The sequence below is a fragment of the Ctenopharyngodon idella genome, chromosome 10, assembly GCF_019924925.1.
Source record: "Ctenopharyngodon idella isolate HZGC_01 chromosome 10, HZGC01, whole genome shotgun sequence".
NCBI lineage: Eukaryota > Metazoa > Chordata > Actinopteri > Cypriniformes > Xenocyprididae > Ctenopharyngodon > Ctenopharyngodon idella.
In genome coordinates, this window is record NC_067229.1 from 1,424,089 (window position 1) to 1,444,836 (window position 20,748).

The 20,748-nt window shown below is 35.6% G+C and overlaps 2 protein-coding genes and 1 pseudogene across 9 annotated transcripts in view; all 3 read left to right on the forward strand.

Annotated features, from left to right (window-relative positions):
- Positions 1–20,748, forward strand: part of LOC127521168 (gastrula zinc finger protein XlCGF49.1-like) — a 67,717-nt pseudogene that overhangs the window by 43,987 nt on the left and 2,982 nt on the right.
- Positions 1–20,748, forward strand: part of LOC127521159 (gastrula zinc finger protein XlCGF7.1-like) — a 56,710-nt gene that overhangs the window by 32,627 nt on the left and 3,335 nt on the right. The window lies entirely within an intron of this gene.
- LOC127521147 (zinc finger protein 271-like) lies at positions 2,309–13,629 on the forward strand. 8 transcript variants are annotated; one of them, XM_051910194.1, is made up of 7 exons: positions 2,309–2,328; positions 2,925–3,005; positions 3,103–3,267; positions 3,915–3,965; positions 4,447–4,577; positions 9,486–10,181; positions 12,377–13,629. In XM_051910194.1, exons 6-7 carry the CDS (start codon positions 9,491–9,493, stop codon positions 13,081–13,083), a joined length of 1,398 nt encoding a protein of 465 aa, XP_051766154.1. In that variant the 5' UTR covers positions 2,309–2,328; positions 2,925–3,005; positions 3,103–3,267; positions 3,915–3,965; positions 4,447–4,577; positions 9,486–9,490; the 3' UTR covers positions 13,084–13,629. The 8 variants fall into 8 exon arrangements, with proteins under 8 accessions (XP_051766154.1, XP_051766157.1, XP_051766159.1 ...); XM_051910197.1 differs by having other exon boundaries at positions 3,103–3,167; XM_051910199.1 differs by having other exon boundaries at positions 3,135–3,167.

Here is a 20,748-nt window from a genome sequence, read left to right on the forward strand (position 1 = left end):
TATAGACAGACAGATTGAGAGTGACTCTTGAAGGACCAGCCCCACATCCTCTTGTACCACTGTTTGAAGAATTTATCTTCCAAAATCTGGCAGTAAGTTTATATATATATATATATATATATATATAAACAGTCTCCATGTATTTTACAACACTTCAGCTTGTGATGCTTATTAAGTGAGGGTCATATTTAAGGATTCTTTAACTAACCTAAGTCTCTGAGATCCTGACACCCTGCACTTCTGGAGACTCCAGGTAGGTTGTAGTTCTGGAAAATGGTGGTGCTGGAGACTAAAGGGTTCCTGATGGTTTCACACTAAATTCTTCACCTTAATTCATTTGCAGTTAATATGTCTTTTCTTCTCTACCTGTTTTTGTCCGACCTGTTTGCCTGTTTAGCTGACCTTTCTAGTATTGCATCCTTCTCATGGGCATTTAATAATTTTTGACTTTTCAGTCAGTTAAATCTCTTTTTTTGGCTCATTTTGCCTGTAAAAGAAAACATTTTATTTGGTGTTACTTCAGCATGAGTTCCTGCAGCAATCAGTTAGAAGATTTGAACAGACATGAGCACTAAAAATTAATCCATAATGACACACACAGACATCAAGAATCAGCATATGAATCTCAACAATGGTGACAATCAAAAGTGGGATGCATGCTGGGTACCAGCATAGTACAAAACACCCAGCATGCATTGCAGCATGGCAGTTTTGATTGTCACCATTGTTGAGATTCATACGGTGATTGTTGATGTCTGTGTGTGTCATCATAGACTAACATTTTTTTCTCATGTTTGTTAAAATCTTCTAACTGATTGCTGCGAGAACTCATGCTGTAGTAACACAGGGTTTATAACATAAATGAATTAATAGCACAACACAATTGTTAGATTCAAATGACATCAGACCATTTCATGACAACCATCATTGTTGTCACTTGATGTCATTGCACTTTAGCTTCCTTTGCTACTGCAAATGTGTTTAACAAACACACTTTCACAGAGTTAAACCCCTGTTAATTCTCAATAACAACTTTTGCAGATGTCTAACAGAAATAAAGTCAGTCTGGTTAGTAATAAGTGAAGCTAGTAATGCTGCTTGTGGAGTTGTTTAATCATCCTCTGTTGAGATCTTGAGATTTAATGTCTTTCATCTTCAGTTGATTTCATCTAAGGCTGTGGCTGAAGTCAGTTGTAGTTCTTGTGTTTCTGCTCGTCTCTTTTTCTGTTCTCTTCTTTTCTTCAGTGATTCTGCTTGTTAACAGCTTATTAAGGCTCAGATGACTCTATACTTAATACACACAGATTTTGTGGCTCTGATAAGGTCCAGTTTAGGTTTATTTCTTTGCTCTTGGCTGACATGTGGCATTGCTGTGGCCTGCTTGTGGCTCAGATCTGGCAAACAGAATCGGCACACACAAGGACCGTAATTCATTGCAGCATGTGGGCCAGATCATCATGCCACATGTGCCAGATGTGGGCCGGATCTGGGCCGACACAATGTTGCTATGTGGGTTGCCTCTGGGAAGAGTTGATTGTCACTAGACATAGAGATTCGGGATGTACTGTAGTAGTTACTGTCTTGCGTAGAACGTAGTGTTTAATAACGTCGCTTTCCTCACAGGCCCGAGACTCAAAACAAGGAGTGTCTGTTGAAAGCAGGGGCGGACAGGCCACCTGGAATACTGGGAGTTTTCCCAGTACTCCAAAGTGTCCGACTTCACGTCACGTCTCCGTTTTCAGCTCCTTCCTGCCTGCGGGCTACTCTCACCAATCGGTTACATCCAGCCGCAGCCAATGTCGAACACACTTATTATATAGCGCTCGAGACAGTACCAACGCCATGTGACTGTGACAAATGGCTTCAAATGATTCAAGATCAGCCGGCTGGTTCATTCTGTTCTAAACTTTATTCTTGTAAACACAGACGCTGTAAGCAGTACATAAAGTATTGAATGAAAATGTCTCTGAAACATCAGTGTATTAGTCAAATATTGCATTTATTTCACTTCAGCTTTGATAAAGTATGCAAACACAATGTGAGCGTCACTACGAGAAGCAGAAAGTGTCCGACTTCACGTCTCCGTTTTCAGCTCCTCCTCGACTTCCTCCTCCTTACATCCAGCTGCAGCCAATGTCGAACACACCTAACGTGTCTTGTTGTCATTGGTTGTTTTAGTCATGTGGTTTGGTTTCTCAGTTCTGTTTTGTGATTGGTTCATTAGTTAATTTGTACACAGGTGTTCCTTGTTTGTCATTACTCTCTCTGTATAAATATCCCTCATGTTTAATTGTTCTCTTGTCTAGTATTGTCTGTGTACCACTGTTGGTGAGTTCATGTTTTCAAGTCAAGTAGCCAAGCCATGCAAAGTCTTTGTTTGTTTTATGTTTGATTGTTTAAGTCAATAAACTGCACTTGGGTTCTTCTTCAAGCTGGTTTTATGTTGTGTGATGGTTGTTCCTGAGTCCCTTATTTGTCCTGAGCAGTTAAACTGAGCTCTGTTCTTCAGAAAAATCCTCCATGTCCTGCAAATTCTTTGATTTTCCAGCATTTTTTGCATATTTGAGCCCTTTCCAGCAGTGACTGTATGATTTTGAGATCCATCTTTTCACACTGAGGACAACTGAGGGACTCAAACACAACTATTAAAAAAGGTTCAAACATTCACTGATGCTCCAGAAGGAAACATGATGCATTAAGAGTCAGGATGTAAACTTTTTGAATTGAATGAACGGGATAAATTGCACTTTTTTGTCTTCTGAGAAACATATAAGTATCTTCTGAAGCTTCCGAAGGGCAGTATTAAATGAAAAAATGTTCACCCCGATTTTTGAATGCATTGTGTTTCCTTCTGGAAAAAAAAAGACTTGGTCAGAGTTTTACATCGTGTGTCAAGTGACAGGCAGTGTGTTACATGTGTCCAGATTCTGCCTTGGGAACCAGATTCACAGTTTGTGGCCACCATTAAAGAAGAAGTCTGCAGTGAATTATCCAAACATTAGCAGGTGCAGAAAAACAATACAAAAGAACACTTCATAATTCCCTATTCATTTACAGTAAAACTATTGTTTAATTTTTATTTTATTTTTTTTCCATGTACAGGAAGATGATATGGTATTTTTTTTTTTGAGGAGGCTGCTATAATGGACCTGAGATTCAAGGGAAAGGTGAAAAATGAGAAAGTCTGGGAATGACTGAAGTGTGGGAAGTAAACACTTCTTCACTGTATCTTTTTACTCTATTTTTGATCAAATAAAAGCAGCCTTGGTGAGCAGAAGAGATTTCTTTAAAAAGTACTAAAAAACACATAATAGAAACATTAAATATATAAATATAATAGGTGATTCTCTACAGAAACACTTTTTGTTATACTGGTTGAAAGTATCTTCATATTCTGATAGCAATCACTGTGTTAAACAGTCTAAATGTATTTATATATATATATATATATATATATATATATATATATATAATCTATGGAAGGCATAGGACCGTAAAATGTTCATCCAATCTCTATATTCAGTCCGAATGAAATAATACAATGTCCATACCTGCCTGTCAAACCTGTTCTAACCGGAGCTGTTCACGTCCTCAGACTCTGAGCTTTCCATGTCAACAGTGTCAACACCAAAATGAATCTGCAGCAGTTAGGCACAAGCTCTCTAAATTGTTTACGTCATTATTATTGTAATGTTATGTGCTTTGAGACGAGAGAGTTTAAAGCCGTCTGTTGTAACACTTTGCCGAGAGCAGCTGTGTGTGTGTGTGTGTGTTCATGTGTTTTGGAGGAGGCGTGGCTTAGGACGGCGATTTGCTTTGAGGGTGGGATCGTATGCTTTCAGTGCTAGCAGGCTAATGTTAGCATTTTCTCAGATCACCTACTGCACCTTTAACAAGGTGATCCTCTGTTTTAGCTGCCAGAGAAGGATGATGAGGTAACAGTGCAGCTGGAGGAGGAGGAACATGTAAGTTAGACATAACTTTCTAACAAAAAGCGATAAACCTGATTACAATAGTATGGTACAATAGTATACTATTTCGCATGCTCTTTTGAGGCCTCATGTGACTGTCATTACAAGGATCAAATGTATCTGAGAAGTTAGCTTGGTCACTGAGCATATTTTGCTTGGTCAGGGATTTTTCCAGTAAATAACAGGTGGGTCTGAAAAGAATAATACTAATGATAAAAGCTGTCACATGGAGGCTTCTTGCCTCTGGGAAGAGTTGATTGTCCTTGGAGGATGGTATATTTTGTCTGTGAGAAAAGGTTGCCCAAGAATTGGCAGAATTCCACAATTAGAAAGGCAAAAGAAAAACAGAAAACAGGAGGGGTGAAATAACAGATAAGAAACTGTTGAGACAAATTCAGATGATCAGCTGGCATCTCACTTTGTTGCTTGAAAATGAAGTTAAAACTTTGACTCTGAGAGCTTTCTTTGAGACCAGAACTGAAGGGACACGGAGACATCGAATCTGCCACGACATAATTGGCGAGACAGCCAGGAAAAGGACGGGATAGGACCACGGTGGGCGTGTTGGCACGAGACATCACGAAACAAAGCTGCCATACAAATAAGGTAAGCAATTTTACTCATATTTGTTTTATGTGGCCCCTTGTGAGCTAGTGCCTGGATGGTAACTGCCTAAGATTTCAACAAAATGAACCAAAATTAAAAAATAAAGATAACTGAATTAAATTTAATTGATTAAAGTAAAGAGAGAGAAGCAATTTCCAGGTCCCGGGAGTGTTGCATGCGTAATAAATGAATTGAAGCAGAGATTTATGCAGAAAGTGTGTGACTGCACTTGTCTGCATGACGGTCAAAGCAAGCAGGAGGGTCCGGCGCTGAACTAATCTCAAAAGAGCGGAGAGCCCTATCTGATCATCAACAGACAAGGGCTGTCAGTTTGCAGGAAAAAAGGGACAGCCCGAGAATGAAAAACTAGATAAAAAGGAGTGGTTGAGGCATAAAGTATTGTATATAGTGTAGTGTCAAGTTTAAAGAATTAAGATGCATTGCTTATCTCGCTTAAAAATAACCCACGCTGCTTTAAGTTGCTTTGTGTACATAAAGCATATGAGAGTGTTGTTCAGAAACATGTGGATATTCCTGCAGGTTTTGTGAAATGGAAAGACCAGATTGTTAATGTACACTAAAATTCAAAATAATAAAGGGGATGTAAAGAATTGTACAAGAACTGTAGTAAGAACTAGAACATTCCCAGATATTGGCTTTGCCGTTTATTTGGACATTTTCCAGATTGCAGACGCTGTGATCCAAACAGAAACACATCTGTTAGTGAGAAAATAAGAAGTACCTGAAGCAAGACAGAGAGAAAGAGTTCACCCTTTCTAGTTCTGGCTATTTTATAAACCCGAAAGTGCAGAACAAATTCCAACATATACTTCTGAACAACATTTTGATTATTGAACATCATTCCCACCAGTGGACCCGAAGTAGAGGAACTGCCATTTTAAGATAACTGAGAAAGACTAATCTAATATCTTAATATTGTCTGATCATCCTGGTGATAACTAGTTAAGAATAGAAGCAAGCCAGGATACAGTGGCATCAGATGCCAAGATCAAGACATCAATGCAGAGATACTATAGGACAGCCTCCAAAAATGGGGAAAAAGGACAAAAAGCTTAAATACAAAATGTCCAGCTGAGGGAACATGTGATGTGGTTTTGTGCAGAGAAACTGAATCATTGATAAAAAGGTCAGAGGTAAGAGTGAAAAGGGAGAAGCAAAAAGGGAAGAACAACAAGTACTGACTTTATTTAAAGAAAAGAGGGAGAAAAATTATTACAAAAATTAGGAGATGGGTCAAAGGGAGATATAATGACAACACTGAAAAGAAAAACGAAAGATCACCTCCTCATGCACCACCTTATGTCATAACAGGAACAAGAGAAGTAAGAGGTAGGGCTGCATGATACTGAAGAAAAATGCAATACGCGATAACCTGTTAAATAATGCAATATTAGATATGCCATACAATATTGAGTTGAGGGTGTAAAATAAATTTAAGCTATATTTAAATTAGTGCTGTCAATCGATTAAAAAAGTAACGAATTAATCACACATTTTTTTTCAGTAATCACGATTAATCAGTTTTTAATATTTTTATATTGTAATAATTTCAGTTACTCTCTAAATGAATATACAAACAACAGAAGACAGTATAATTTAAATATGTTTAATTGCATATTTTTATGAATGAAGGCCAAAATCACTGATACTAATACTGCTACTGATTTTTTTTTTTTTTTTTTTTTTAAAGGGGTGGTTCATCACGATTTCACTTTTTTAACTTTAGTTAGTGTGTAATGTTGCTGTTTGAGCATAAACAGTATCTGCAAAGTTACAGCGCTCAAAGTTCAATGCAAACGGAGATATTGTCTTTTAAAGAAATCACTTTTTAAAAACTACAACAAACGGCTGGTAGGGACTACAGCGAGCTTCTTCCTGGGTTGGTGACATCACTAACCCTAGAATTTAAATAAACCCCGCCCCCGAGAACACTTAACAAAGGGGGTGAGGCCATGTTACTGTATATACAAATGCAATAGCATGTCATAAAAGCAAGAAGACATAAGTTAAAACCGTAATTAAACTAAACTATACCTGTTCTGTCTTCATGCAGCATATATTCTGTCTCTGTAGGATCTTACAACAGTTCCCACAGGAGTGATTTATAGATTATCATGACAGAATATGCTAATTCATGACTTTAAGATAGTTAACTCCACATTAGCTACATAAATTCATCATTCATTCAGATTGCATTCTACATGTTGTCACTTCTTCTTGAGTCTCTCCATCATTGTCCGACTTCGTTTTGAACATAAAAGGCTGAACAGTCTGACATTTTCAGGGAGTCCGCGTGAGGTAATGTGAGGCGCTGCTAAGTGCTAACACGAGCTCCTGAATCTCCGCCCCCTTTTGAGAGCAGCAGCTCATTTGCATTTAAAGGGACACACACAAAAACGGAGCGTTTTTGCTCACCCTCAAAAAGTGACAAATTTACCATGCTATTAAAAAATGATCTGTGGGGTATTTTGAGCTAAAACTTCACATACACACTCTGGGGACATCAGAGACTTATTTTACATCTTGTAAAAGTGGCATTATACCACCCCTTTAATTATAGACATGCAATATTACAGTTATCAATTTCAACCTTTATTAGTCTTTAAAAATTAACTTTTATTTAAGTGAACTTAAAACAATCTTCACACAAACCCATTATAATGAATGTCATATACCTGTCTAACAGGTAGGAAATATGCAGAAATTGTCAAAGTTGTCAAACACTTTACAGTCTTCACTGCATAAATGATAAATGAAATATATACTAATCCTTATTAAAGCTACAATTTTCTCTGTTACCTTTGTTCTTTGATGAACATTAATGACAGACATCACAGCACCTGCTTTATTAGGCTGCTGTCACTTTAAGAGCTTAAATCTAATTTTCTCACAACTCTTTAAGTTATTTTAAGATGTTATTTAACTCATTTAAGACTGCTCTTATGAGGATACGTGACAAAATAGGCATAATTCTGTGTTATTGTTCAAGCGCAAAAGAGAACTCGATACTGGCGCACGTATTTCTGTCACACGAGTCGTGTGTCATGTGCTATATTCCCTGCTATATGCATTGGCCTAAAACTTTGAGCCAAAAAGTAGCCTATTAAAATCATTCAGATGTCACAAGGCGTAATGCAGGATAATGAAGAAAGAGAGATAAGCACATCAAGTTACAGGGAGAAGGTAGCAGATGCGAGGATGAAAGGGAAATGGAGGCATCAAGCCAAAAGGGGGAGTCAAGAATAGAGACATCAAGGCCATCTGAAGATAGTCTAAAGAAAATAGAGACATCTAATTAAAGTTTGGCAGATATAATGGAGTTAGAGTGAGTCATAGGGAGGACTGATGAATGGATAAAGCAAGGGAAGTAAGCTCTGAGAAAAGATCTGGAAACGAGAAAGCAACAGACAGACAATCAAAGGGTTAAAATACAAGGCAAGACCACCAAAGAGCCTAAATAATTGTCACAGAATTCCACAAAACATGAGCTAATGTATACTGGATAGGAGATTTAGGGAAAAGATGTAGAGAAAACAATTATCAAATGAGGAAAGTATACAAAAGAGCAACTCCTGAGTCGTGTATGAAAAGCTCAACTTCATTCAATGTAGGGAGTTTGGGACCTCTCCAAGTCAGAGGTCTGTATTTTTCAATTGGCCTAATTGAATTTCAATTAATTCAATGAATCCTGACGGGATCAGTCAGAGGTGGTATGTTGAGCTGATGGAATGGTTTGGTTTGCCAAGCCGTGTTGTCGGTCCAGTTGGATATTTTGAATTGTGGTGGTAATTTTGTCTCTCACTGTCCCAGAAGCAAAACATGTCAGTGTTTTGTGTTTGGGACTTGTTTAGCCAACACAGATTTTTCACTTGATGGATTGACTGAGGACAATTGGAGGGGTTTGGAGAGGGTAAATTTTTTATTTTGGATGAGGACCTTGGGCTGTGATTGGTGCATCTTTTTTAAACACGTAAAACTGCGCAGCATTAACCCACCAAACCATTTGACAAATAGTCACATATCAGTAACAGGCTATTATAGCATTAAATTTCACGTTCCTTGCAGCAAATTCATTACAGTGTCATAAAATATTGTCGGTAAACAATAATTCATCACCTCATCCGTGAACATGATTCATGAATTCCATACTCTGCATGGTGAAAACAACATTTCCCATCATTCCTCTCTTCTTCATAGAGTCATCAAGCTTTGCCTTTGTTATTGTTTTGAAAATGTGACCTCTGGCGGGGTAAACTTACATAGTGTTTAATTGAAAACGTTTGCTCTACGCCAGTGACCATAAGCGATTAAAAAGCAAGGTGGGAAAACTCTAATGGAAGGGATCACTGCTGTAAAGGGTTCAAATATGCAAAAAATGCTGGAAAACTGAAGAATCTGCAGGACCTGGAGATTTTTTCTGAAGAACAGAGCTCAGTTTAACTGTTCAGAACAAACAAGAGACTCATGAACAACCATCACACAACAAAAACTGTATCATATTACCAGATACCAGCACACGTCTGCTTGTATTTCATAATATAAAGTTATTTCTCTTATAACTTTGGTAACAGGGTTGATGTATGCAGTCAACACTACAATGGATTGAGATTATTTTCCCATCTTACGCTAGAAAGAGTTCAGATGATGTCACCATTTTAACAAACACTCTAATTTTTAAAGGAGGAAATTGTGTTGTAACAGTGTTGAGTGAAAAATGTTCAATGGCTAATTAATTGTTCATTTAAAAGTAGTGATTGCATTTATTTTTATAAAAATAAATTTAATATCCATCTGAGAGACTGTCAGAACTGTAGCACTATTGTGTAGTTTTTAAATATTAATATTATGTTAGATAATTGTGGAGTTTTTTTTTTTCTGTAATTTCAGGCCTGATGGAGGAGAATGAGGAGAGTGAAGAGGAGAAACGCCATCATGTTAAAACTGGAGAAAAAACTCACTTACAGGCTAAAAGTGCTTCTTTACTGAAAAGAAGAGACAAGAAATGTTTCTCCTGTCGTCAGTGTGGAAAGAGTTTAACACGCAAACAGAATCTGAAGATTCACTTGATGATCCACACTGGAGAGAAACCGTTCACATGTGATCAGTGTGGGAAGAGTTTTAGACAACAATGGTCCCTTAAGAAACACATGAACATCCACACTAGAGAGAAACTGCATGAATGTGATCAATGTGGCAAAACATTTTTGTGGGCTTCAGCCCTGAAGGATCACCTGAAAGTTCATTCACAGGAGAAACCACATTCATGTTCTTTGTGTGGAAAGAGTTTTTCACTTCTGCAAAGTTTAAAAAAACATCAGAAAATACATACTGGTGTAAGAAATCATATGTGCTTTGAGTGTGGGAAGACGTTTATTAGAGCTGCAGATTTGAAACAGCACCAGATGATCCACACTGGAGAGAAACCTTACAAGTGTTCACACTGCGACAAGAGATTCAGACGGTCAGGTGACCTGAAAGCACACGAGAGGATCCACACTGGAGAGAAACCGTATCACTGCACTGCATGTGGGAAGAGTTTCACTCAATCATCTGCTCTACAGAGGCATACAAAAAACAATCACAGTAAGTAGATCATCTTCAGATCCAACACCTTCAGGTCTGACATCACATCTTCATCAACCATGACAAAGTTTTATTTTTATGTTTTAATATTTATAATAATTAAATTTTTTAAGTTTCATTTTATGTTCAATTTTCTTATAATGCATATGTATCATTTGTAGTTTGTTTACACTTTTATGAAGGAAAGGAGAAGGTTTTTACAGGTTCAAACTGTTCTTGTTCTGGAAGCTGAAGAAGAATCTGATTTATGATTACCTTGTTCTTCATTTTTGTTTTTAAAACAACTAGTTATTCTTCCTCTTATAGTGTATTTAGAAAACACAGATGTCATCAAAATCCTCAGTGTTAAATTAACACTGCTGGGGTTTATATGAGTCCACACTCAGAGTGTGAAAAGGTAACACTGAATTAGTGTTGAAGTTAATTATATAATTAAGTTTAGTTAAGTTTTGTTTAAGGTTTGACAAGGCAGGATATTGCAGCACAAAACCCTGAAATGTGTCAGACATAACACATACTCAGAAACAACCATTATACACCTGGTTTAAAGCAAATTAATTCAGACATAATAATAGTATCATTAATTTCTGTGAGGTAATACAGCACACAGAAAAAAAGCAGAAATAAACTTCATACAATCAAACACCTAAAAGTTATTTGTACAGCAATTTAAGAGCACGTGGAATAAAAGAAAGTTCATGACTTTTTGTTTTACTCTTGGGCACGGCTAATTTCCTGCGCTGCCGTAGTAGATAACCAAGTCAACAATTTGAACTCACAATAATCTAACCATGTTGTCACAATGTGAGGTCACCCCAGCTAGAATGTTATTGTTCTAAGAACGTTCTGAGAAGATTATGTTCTTGTAATGTTTTCAGTAGCTAGTTTTATTTTTGTTACCAGAATGTTCTCCTAAAAGGGGATAACATTATCTAAAAGCATTCTACACATGTTTAGTGGTATGATCGAACATTATCCCCTAACACTCTTATAAAGTTTTAGCAGGAAGTTTCCCAGCAGGCACTGGACTCCAACGTCGTTCAGATGTCAAATTTTGTTTGAAAGTAAAAATCAGGTTAAAGTGAAGCTCCATCGGCATTAAACAACTCCAAAAACAGCATTAGCAGCTTCAGTTACAAACATGATTGGCTTTATTTTTGTCATATGTGTACAGAAGTCCTTATTGAGATTAAAAGGGTTTAGATGTTGATGTTTGTTCGAAAGTAATTCTTTGGTTTGGTCACCATTGTGGAGGTCAGTGTTTGTGTTTTTAGTTGGGCTTGACTTTTTAATGTCAGTTTTTCCCTGTCTGCTGTGACTGTTTGTTATGGCAAGAACAGCAAAAGAAAATGTGATCAAGTATGTTGCCAACTTGTTGATAATAAAGGTATTGTCATCATGTAGTGATTTGATTTTTTCCAGAGTATAATCTCTTGTACCTATTTTACATGATCATACCAATCCTGGGATTCTACAGCCTGAGATCCAGCAGTGTTTTAATCTGAAGATTTGGGGGATTCATTAAAAAAAGAACTGTTCACAATAATTTAAAAAAAAAGCTCTTGCCGTAACAAACAGTTACAACAACCACAGAAAAACATCACGAGTCAAACTGTCCAACTAAAGCAAACACTGATCTCCATAATGGTGACATCGAACTATTATTTTCGATTAATCATCAACATCTAAACCTCTGTTAATCTCAATACAAACTTTTGTACACATTTGACAGAAATAAAGTCTGGTTTGTAATAAGTGAAGCTGGTAATGCTGTTTTTTGGAGTTGTTTAATGACATTGGAGCCTGACATCAAACAAATGTTTAGACGTCAACCCAATTTTCATTTTCAACCAGAATTTGACATCTGAGCGATGTTGGAGTCCACGTCCAATAAAATGTCTAGCAGGGGTACACTTTCGGATCACTGTGACCTCACATTGTAACTGCATGGTGAGATGTTGGAATACATATTATCTGACAGCAAAGTTTTTGAACCCTCTCTAACTCATCAGAGATCTATGTTGAGTGAAAAAATGTACAATGTCTAATTAATTGTTCATCTAAAAGTACTAATTACAAAATTTCTATTAAAATAAATGTCCATCTGAGAGACTGTCAGAACTGTAGCACTATTGTGTAGTTTTTAAATGTTAATATTATGTTAGATAATTGTGGAGTTTTTCCTGTAATTTCAGACCTGATGAAGGAGAATGAGGAGAGTGAAGAGGAGCAGAAACAACATCATGTAAAATCTAGAGAAAAAGCTCACTCACAGACTGAAAGTATTTCTTTACTGAAAAGAAGAGAACAGAAATGTTTCACCTGCCGTCAGTGTGGAAAGAGTTTCACACGCAAACAGAGACTCGAGGTTCACATGAGGATCCACACTGGAGAGAAACCGTTCACATGTGATCAGTGTGGGAAGAGTTTTAGACATAAAGAATCCCTTAAGGAACACATGAACATCCACACTGGAGAGAAACTGCATGAATGTGATCAATGTGGCAAAACATTTGTGAGGGCTTCAGTCCTAAAGGATCACCTGAAAGTTCATTCACAGGAGAAACCACATTCATGTTCTTTGTGTGGAAAGAGTTTTTCACATCTGCACAATTTAAAAGTACATCAGAAAAGACATACTGGTGTAAGAAATAATATGTGCTTTGAGTGTGAGAAGACTTTTATTACAACTGGAGATTTGAAACAGCACCAGAGGATCCACACTGGAGAGAAACCTTACAAGTGTTCACACTGCGACAAGAGATTCAGTCAGTCAGGAACCCTGAAAGCACACGAGAGGATCCACACTGGAGAGAAACCGTATCACTGCACTGCATGTGGGAAGAGTTTCACTCAATCATCTGCTCTACGCACTCATACAAAACACAACCACAGTAAGTAGATCATCTTCAGATCCAGCAGTTTCAGGTCTGATGCCACATCCTCACCAGCCGTGACACAATAATACCATCGAGCAATAAAATCTGTCCTAACCAGCCACTACAATCAACAAGACAAAGAAATTTGTCACAGTGAATAAAGTTCATCTTTGAAACAAACAGTTTCAACTGTGAGATTCACATCAACTCAAAGATGGACAAAGTTTTATTTTTGTAAAATACTTTTGATAATTTATTTTTTCAAGTTTCATTTTATGTTCAATTTTCTTATAATGCATATGTATCATTTGTAGTTTGTTTTATGAAGGAAAGTAGAAGGTTTTTACAGGTTCAAACTGTTCTTGTTCAGGAAGCTGAACATGAATCTGATTTAATTTTAACTTTATCTTCATTGTTGTTTTTTAAACTAGTTATTCATCCACTTATAGTTTAGTTAGAAAACACAGATGTAAGATATACTGTCATGTAACTTTTCAACTGTCCTTCACTTTTATTCTCTTGAGATGTTTTGCTATCCTGTTACTCAATAAAGAGAGAGATCTGACTCATTTGTTTCCAGTTTTACTTTTTGTTTTTGATTCATCAATTATCAAACTTGTTACTCATTTTATCAATAACTTTATTTGTCCATTTTTATTGTCTATTCTTCTTGCGTCAAGAATAATATATATATACATATATATATATATATAATAATTTTAGTTCCATCTAAAAACCATGAAATAGTTTGATTGTTTTGGGGGCTTTCAATGTTTTAAATTAAGCTTTTAAATGCCTAATAAAATATATTTCACCCCACACATGACTGAGACTGAAGTGGCTCAAATGATAAAAACTTAAATTTGCCCGCAGCCAAAATGATTTGCCCAAGAACAAATAATAGATTTATGAGAACAAAGATTGTCCGTTAGATATACTCAAAGCGATTTACATCTCATGTTTAACCACTACAAAGCAGCAAGTGTCAGAAGGACTTGCCGAGGTAAGGTTGCTCTCGGCGGGTACATGAGCGCTGAGCGCCCCTGTGACCTCCTGGATCTTACATATCCGCAAACGGCAGACCAAATTCTCAAATAAGCACTATCTTTATAAATAGACCACAAATTTGAAGTTTGCACAGCTACATTCTCGCCTGAAGAACTCTTAAAACTACATTTCATGACACAATTGTAATATTTTGAAAATTATTCATGTTTTAATGTCTACCATTGCTGCTCACTGGTTGGAGCATGATGCATTCTGGGTTATATGGCAGTCTCAAGTCTGCTCAAGTCACTTCTTGAAGCATCCGTGATAAAAGGGGATTTGAACTGTCCTTTGGCTAGATGCAAACTTGTGACAGTGACTGATAATGTTTCACAAGTCCATACAGTCAAGAACACATATTGAAAATGTTTTCCCCCATGTTTAAAATGTGTTGACCACTACTAAATGTTTTCAAAAAAGTTGGGACACTGTACAAATTGTGAATAAAAAAGGAATGCAATGATGTGGAAGTTTCAAATTTCAATATTTTATTCAGAATACAACATAGATGACATATCAAATGTTTAAATTGAGAAAATGTATCATTTTAAGGGAAAAATAAGTTGATTTTAAATTTCATGGCATCAACACATCTCAAAAAAGTTGGGACAAGGCCATGTTTACCACTGTGTGGCGTCCCCTCTTCTTTTTATAACAGTCTGCAAATGTCTGGGGACTGAGGAGACAAGTTGCTCAAGTTTAGGAATAGGAATGTTGTCCCATTCTTGTCTAATACAGGTTTCTAGTTGCTCAACTGTTTTAGGTCTTCTTTGTCGCATCTTCCTCTTTATGATGCGCCAAATGTTTTCTATGGGTGAAAGATCTGGACTGCAGGCTGGCCATTTCAGTACCCGGATCCTCCTTCTACGCAGCCGTGATGTTGTAATTGATGCAGTATGTGGCCTGGCATTGTCATGTTGGAAAATGCAATGTCTTCCCTGAAAGAGACGACATCTGGATGGGAGCATATGTTGTTCTAGAACTTGGATATACCTTTCAGCATTGATGGTGCCTTTCCAGATGTGTAAGCTGCCCATGCCACACGCACTCATGCAACCCCATACCATCAGAGATGCAGGCTTCTGAACTGAGCGCTGATAACAACTTGGGTTGCCCATCTTGACTTCTGAGAGACACTGCCACTCTGAGAGGCTCTTTTTATACCCAATCATGTTGCCAATTGACCTAATAAGTTGCAAATTGGTCCTCCAGCTGTTCCTTATATGTACATTTAACTTTTCCGGTCTCTTATTGCTACCTGTCCCAACTTTTTTGGAATGTGTAGCTCTCATGAAATCCAAAATGAGCCAATATTTGGCATGACATTTCAAAATGTCTCACTTTCAACATTTGATATGTTATCTATATTCTATTGTGAATAAAATATAAGTTTATGAGATTTGTAAATTATTGCATTCCTTTTTTATTCACAATTTCTACAGTGTCCCAACTTTTTTGGAATCGGGTTCGTACTATATATAATATAACAATTTACTTACCAAAAAAAATGAATGATCTATATCAAGTTAAAGCTTCAATCTCAAAAGTCTGTTCCCTCAGTAACTTTATAGCGTGCTCCATTCACACAGAATCGTCTTCTTCTGAGGTAAACAGTTAAAGCTTTTTCGCAAACCTGTAAAACAAACTTTACACTGTTTGTTTCAGCAACATTTTTTCAGGGTCATTTCTGAATGGTTTTCAACCGGTTCGGCGCTATTCTTGTGTCTGCTAACTAAAGCAATTTTAAGAAAGAAGGTTTTATGATTTAACTCTTCCCATACAAAACGGTAAGATGTTAGCGAGCTAATTAGTTGATTGTCGTGAGTCTATTTGTTAGAATATCAAACTGTATTTAGATCGAGAAATAATAGTAATATTAAAGCACTTTCATAGGCTTTCAGCATATATTCTGACTCAAAACAATCTGTTTCTAGCAGAAAAATACTTAAAATAAAGTGAGATGATCTGCTGCTGATCCTTAATGGCTTGTTTAATGAGTATTATGCTGATGTCTTCATATGCTTCATATTCATTATGCTGATGTCTTCAGATCTGTAAATTGCCACATTAAGCTCATTTTATTGGTGACAACAGAGTTAAGCAAATGACAAGCTCACCTATTGTGACATCTACAAGACATAGGTGTCATAATGGCATTTATTTCATTAATTTGTGATGAACCATGTTTCATATAAAACAAAACTAAAACACAAACAAAAACAATTTAAGGTAAACTAATTTTGTGCGTTATTTGTTTCTTGCACATTTTAAATTTAGCCATTAGCATCATCTCCATTGAGGTTTTTTTTGTGTGTAAATTGTTATTTTTGTAAGATTTTTGAAAAAAAAAAACGTATTTTTTTTTGTTTTGTTTTGTTGTATTTTGTATGTTTTATTTGTCACATTGAGAGAAGTAATACTATTATCAGTGGTCAAGTAAGACCCAAAAAATGAACATTAAAACTAGAGTACTAGAAACTTTTTTCTTTTTTTCTCTTTTTCCAAATAGACACATGTTAGATGTTTAGCATCTCAGCTTTGTTGACTGGAACAATAAAGTCTGGAACTTCTTAACTTATGACTCAAGAGAGGACTTTTCCCACAACAACTGTGAGATACTGTATAATTCTTCTTTGATTGTTTGGTACACCTGATTTACTGAGACTGAATAAGTGTTTTTCTTAGAATCGAAGTCTAGGATGTTATAATGTTTTAGCTAGTCTTTGTTTATCTTACGCAATGTTAGCTAACTAGGTGACAGACCGCAGTAAAGATAGCTCGCGCCTTGATATTCAGATTTCTTTTGGATATAAATCCACAGTTGTAGACATGCAAATAATTGCATGTCATTATTCATGATTTGTGAAGAATTTTTTTTCTTTCCTCCAGTCTGAAATCAGTGTTTTTTTTTTTTTTTCAGTGACTCTTAATTTTTTAATACGTATAGCTCTAAAAGTTGGACACTTAGAAACTTTTTATTGTCTGTTGATTCTACTTGTGTCAAGAAATAATCAATTCATAATTTTGGTTATATCTGAAAGACATTAACTATTATGATCGCTCATTGGTCTTTCCGTGTTTTAAATTTCATGATAAATAAAGCCTTTAAATAAATCCTTTAACTGTCTAATAAATTACTTTTCACTCTACGCACAACTGAGATCGAATTTTTGTACATTAACTTTTAGCTTTATTTTTGTGTGTTATAAATGTTTTGTCGTTGTTAGCATTTTTTGGCGCGTTTTAATAAGCTATGTGAGTGTACGTTTTGTTTAAGCAACATTCATAAGGTTATTTCTGAATTGTTTTCATTGGATAGAGCGATATATTTGTCTTTTCTGTCGAACATGAGGAAAATGTTTAAGTCATTCAGACATTGACGATTTTGTATAATCTTTTTCGTTTGTTTTTCATTTCTAGAGTGATAATGTTAGTGTAATTGAACGTGATGTTATCTCGAACGTTAAGTTTTGATCTCTGAGGGGATTTTATAAGAATAGAAACATTTATCGATTCGTTATGCTCTTTAAGGTGGCAATAAATTAAGGATAATTTATTGCTATGGATGTAGTTTTTAGAAAATTGAACTTTATTTGGATTCATATGGATATGTATGGTTAATGTTAGGAAGTAGAAAAAGCAAACTCTAAGATGGGTGTCATTAGTATTGTTGTAGTTTGTATGTTTTATCCGTGTCAATAAAAGATTAACAACTTCAATGTCTTTATAAACGTTGTTATAATATAAATAATGTTCAGAATGTTCAATGTGCCTGAGACAGTATAAGCTTTATATATATATATATATATATATATATATGTATAAAAAGCTAAAAAAGAATCCAATACAAATCTAACCAGGATAATACTCAACCATTTGTAGTTGTTCAACATCCTCGGACAACAGAGTCACGATGTGATTGGCAGTTAGATATAAGGGTGAAGTGAGCAGCTATTATTAGCATCATCTCTAGTGAGTCTTGTTTTGTGTGAAACATGACAGAGGATTAGGAATGAATGTAAACAACACATTCTATGCAAATCATCTTATTTTCAGAATCAACGTAATCGCTTAAGTTGACTCGACTTTTCAGCCCTAACTGATGTCACTTCCTGGGTGTCGCCGTTTTAAAAAAGTTTTTGAAAAGATCGAAATGGAATGAAAGTAAGTTGTAACAGTGTTGAGTGGAAATTTTAAGGCAGCTAATTACTTTACAATTAGTTATTACTAAGTTTTTATTAAGAACTGTAGCACTGCTGTATGGTTATTATCAGTAATATTATGTTACATAATTGTTGAATTGATGAAACATTTAATAGTTCTCAGTACAGAAACATGGGATTTGTGCCTAAAATAATTGTTATATCAATGTACCTTGTTCATGTAAAGAGATTTATAAAAAATGAAATAATGATCATCATTTTGTGTAGCTGCTGTCTCACATTTCTCTCTTATTTTTTATGATTTATGTGTAATGTAACTTTATTTACTTTAATTTCAGGCCTGATGGAGGAGAAACAACACGTCAAAACTGGAGAAAAAACTCGCTCACAGACTGAAAGTGCTTCTTTACTGAAAAGAAGAGAAAATAAATGTTTCCCCTGCCGTCAGTGTGGAAAGAGAACATCCACCAATCATGAACATCCACACTGGAGAGAAGCTGCATGAATGTGATCAGTGTGGCAAAACATTTTTGTGGGCTTCAACCCTGAAGACCCACCTGAACATTCATTCACAAGAGAAACCACATTCATGTTCTTTATGTGGAAAGAGTTTTTCAAATCCACAAAAATTAAAAGTACATCAGAAGATACATACTGGTGTAAGAGATCATAAGTGCTTTGAGTGTGGGAAGACTTTTATTAGATCTGATGTTTTAAAACTGCATCAGAAGATTCACACTGGAGAGAAACCTTACAAGTGTTCACACTGCGACAAGAGATTCAGTCAGTCAGGACATCTGAAAACACATGAGATGATCCACACTGGAGAGAAACCGCACTCATGTGATCAATGCGGGAAGAGTTTTGCACGAAAACCTACACTAAAGCGACACATGAAAACCCACACTGGAAAGAAGCTGCGCAAATGACATCAATGCGGCAAACGTTTCTTTGTGTGGAAAGAGTTTTCAAATCTGAACATCACAAATACTGGTGTAAGAGACTGTATGTTCTTTGAGCGTGGGACGTCTGTCCATGTGCTATAGTTTTATAATTTTTATGTTTAAGAGTCTCTCCATGTTTAATTACATTAATGTTGAGCGCCCCCTGGAGGAATACTAACTTCATGTATATTTTAATCAATTACTAAACCATATTTGTTTCATTTAAGTAAACATTCTAATTAAGTTAATCCTTTTTATACTACAAAAACATTGTTTGTGTTTTAATTATTAGTAAATTTTTTTCGTACCTCTACACGATTTCTGGAGCAAAACACAGAAAAAAAAAAAAAACGTAAAAAATGGTTTTGTTGTATTTTGTATGTTTTATTTGTTACATTGTGAGAAGTAATACTATTATCAGTGTTCATGTAAGACCCAAAAATGAACTTAGGATTTTTCATTAAAACTAGAGTACTAGAAACTTTTTTTTTTTTTTCAAATAGACACGTTAGATGTTCAGCATCTCAGCTTTGTTGACTGGAGCAATAAAGTCTGGAACTTCTTAACTCATGACTCAACATATAATTCTTCTTTGTTTTATGATTGTTTGGTACACCTGATTTACTGCGACTGAATAAGTGTTTATCTTAGAATCGAAGTCTAGGATGTTATAATGTTTTAGCTAGTCTTTGTTTATCTTACGCAATGTTAGCTAACTAGGTTACAGACCGCAGTAAAGATAGCTCGCGCTTTGATATTCAGATTTCTTTTGGATATAAATCCACAGTTGTAGACATACAAATAATACTGCATGTCATTCTTAATGATTTTTTTTTTTTTTTTTTTTTTCTGTGACTCTTAATTTTATAATACGTATAGCTCCAAAAGTTGGACACTTTTTACTGTCTGTTGATTCTACTTGTGTCCAGAAATAATCAATTCATAATTTTCGTTATATCTGAAAGCCATTAACTATTATGATCGCTCATTGGTCTTTCCGTGTTTTAAATTTAATAATAAATAATGCCTTTAAATAAATTCTTTAACTGTCTAATAAATTACTTTTCACTCTACACACAACTGAGATCGAATTTTTGTTTACATTAACTTTTAGCTTTATTTTTTGAGTTATAAATGTTTTGTTGCCGTTAGCAATTTTTGGCGCGTTTTTTTTATTTTTTTATTTGGCGCCTTTTGATAAACTAGGTGAGTGATAAACGTTTATTTCGCATCGCCGCTCTGACGTCATCACTAGTTTCCTTCCTCGTTCAGTCAGCGCGTTTGTTGTGTCTTCTGAGGTGAGTTCAGCAGTTCAGATATTTACACATATATAAAATACACTTTACAGTTTGTTTAAGCAACATTTACAAGGTTATTTCTAAATTGTTTTCATTGGATAGAGCGCTATATATTTGTCTTTTCTGTCGCCTGCAGACTGATTTAGTTCAGCACGATAACATACGAGGAAAATGTTGAAGTAATTCAGACATTGACGATTTTGTAGGCCTATATATATTATTTTTAAAGTTTGTTT

Excerpts from the sequence above, each read along its gene's own strand:
- LOC127521147 (XM_051910194.1), top strand. The coding sequence starts at position 9,491 with ATGGAGGAGAATGAGGAGAGTGAAGAGGAGAAACGCCATCATGTTAAA. Across the intron at positions 10,182-12,376 it reads GCATACAAAAAACAATCACA|ACCTGATGAAGGAGAATGAG; the intron begins GTAAGTAGATCA and ends CTGTAATTTCAG.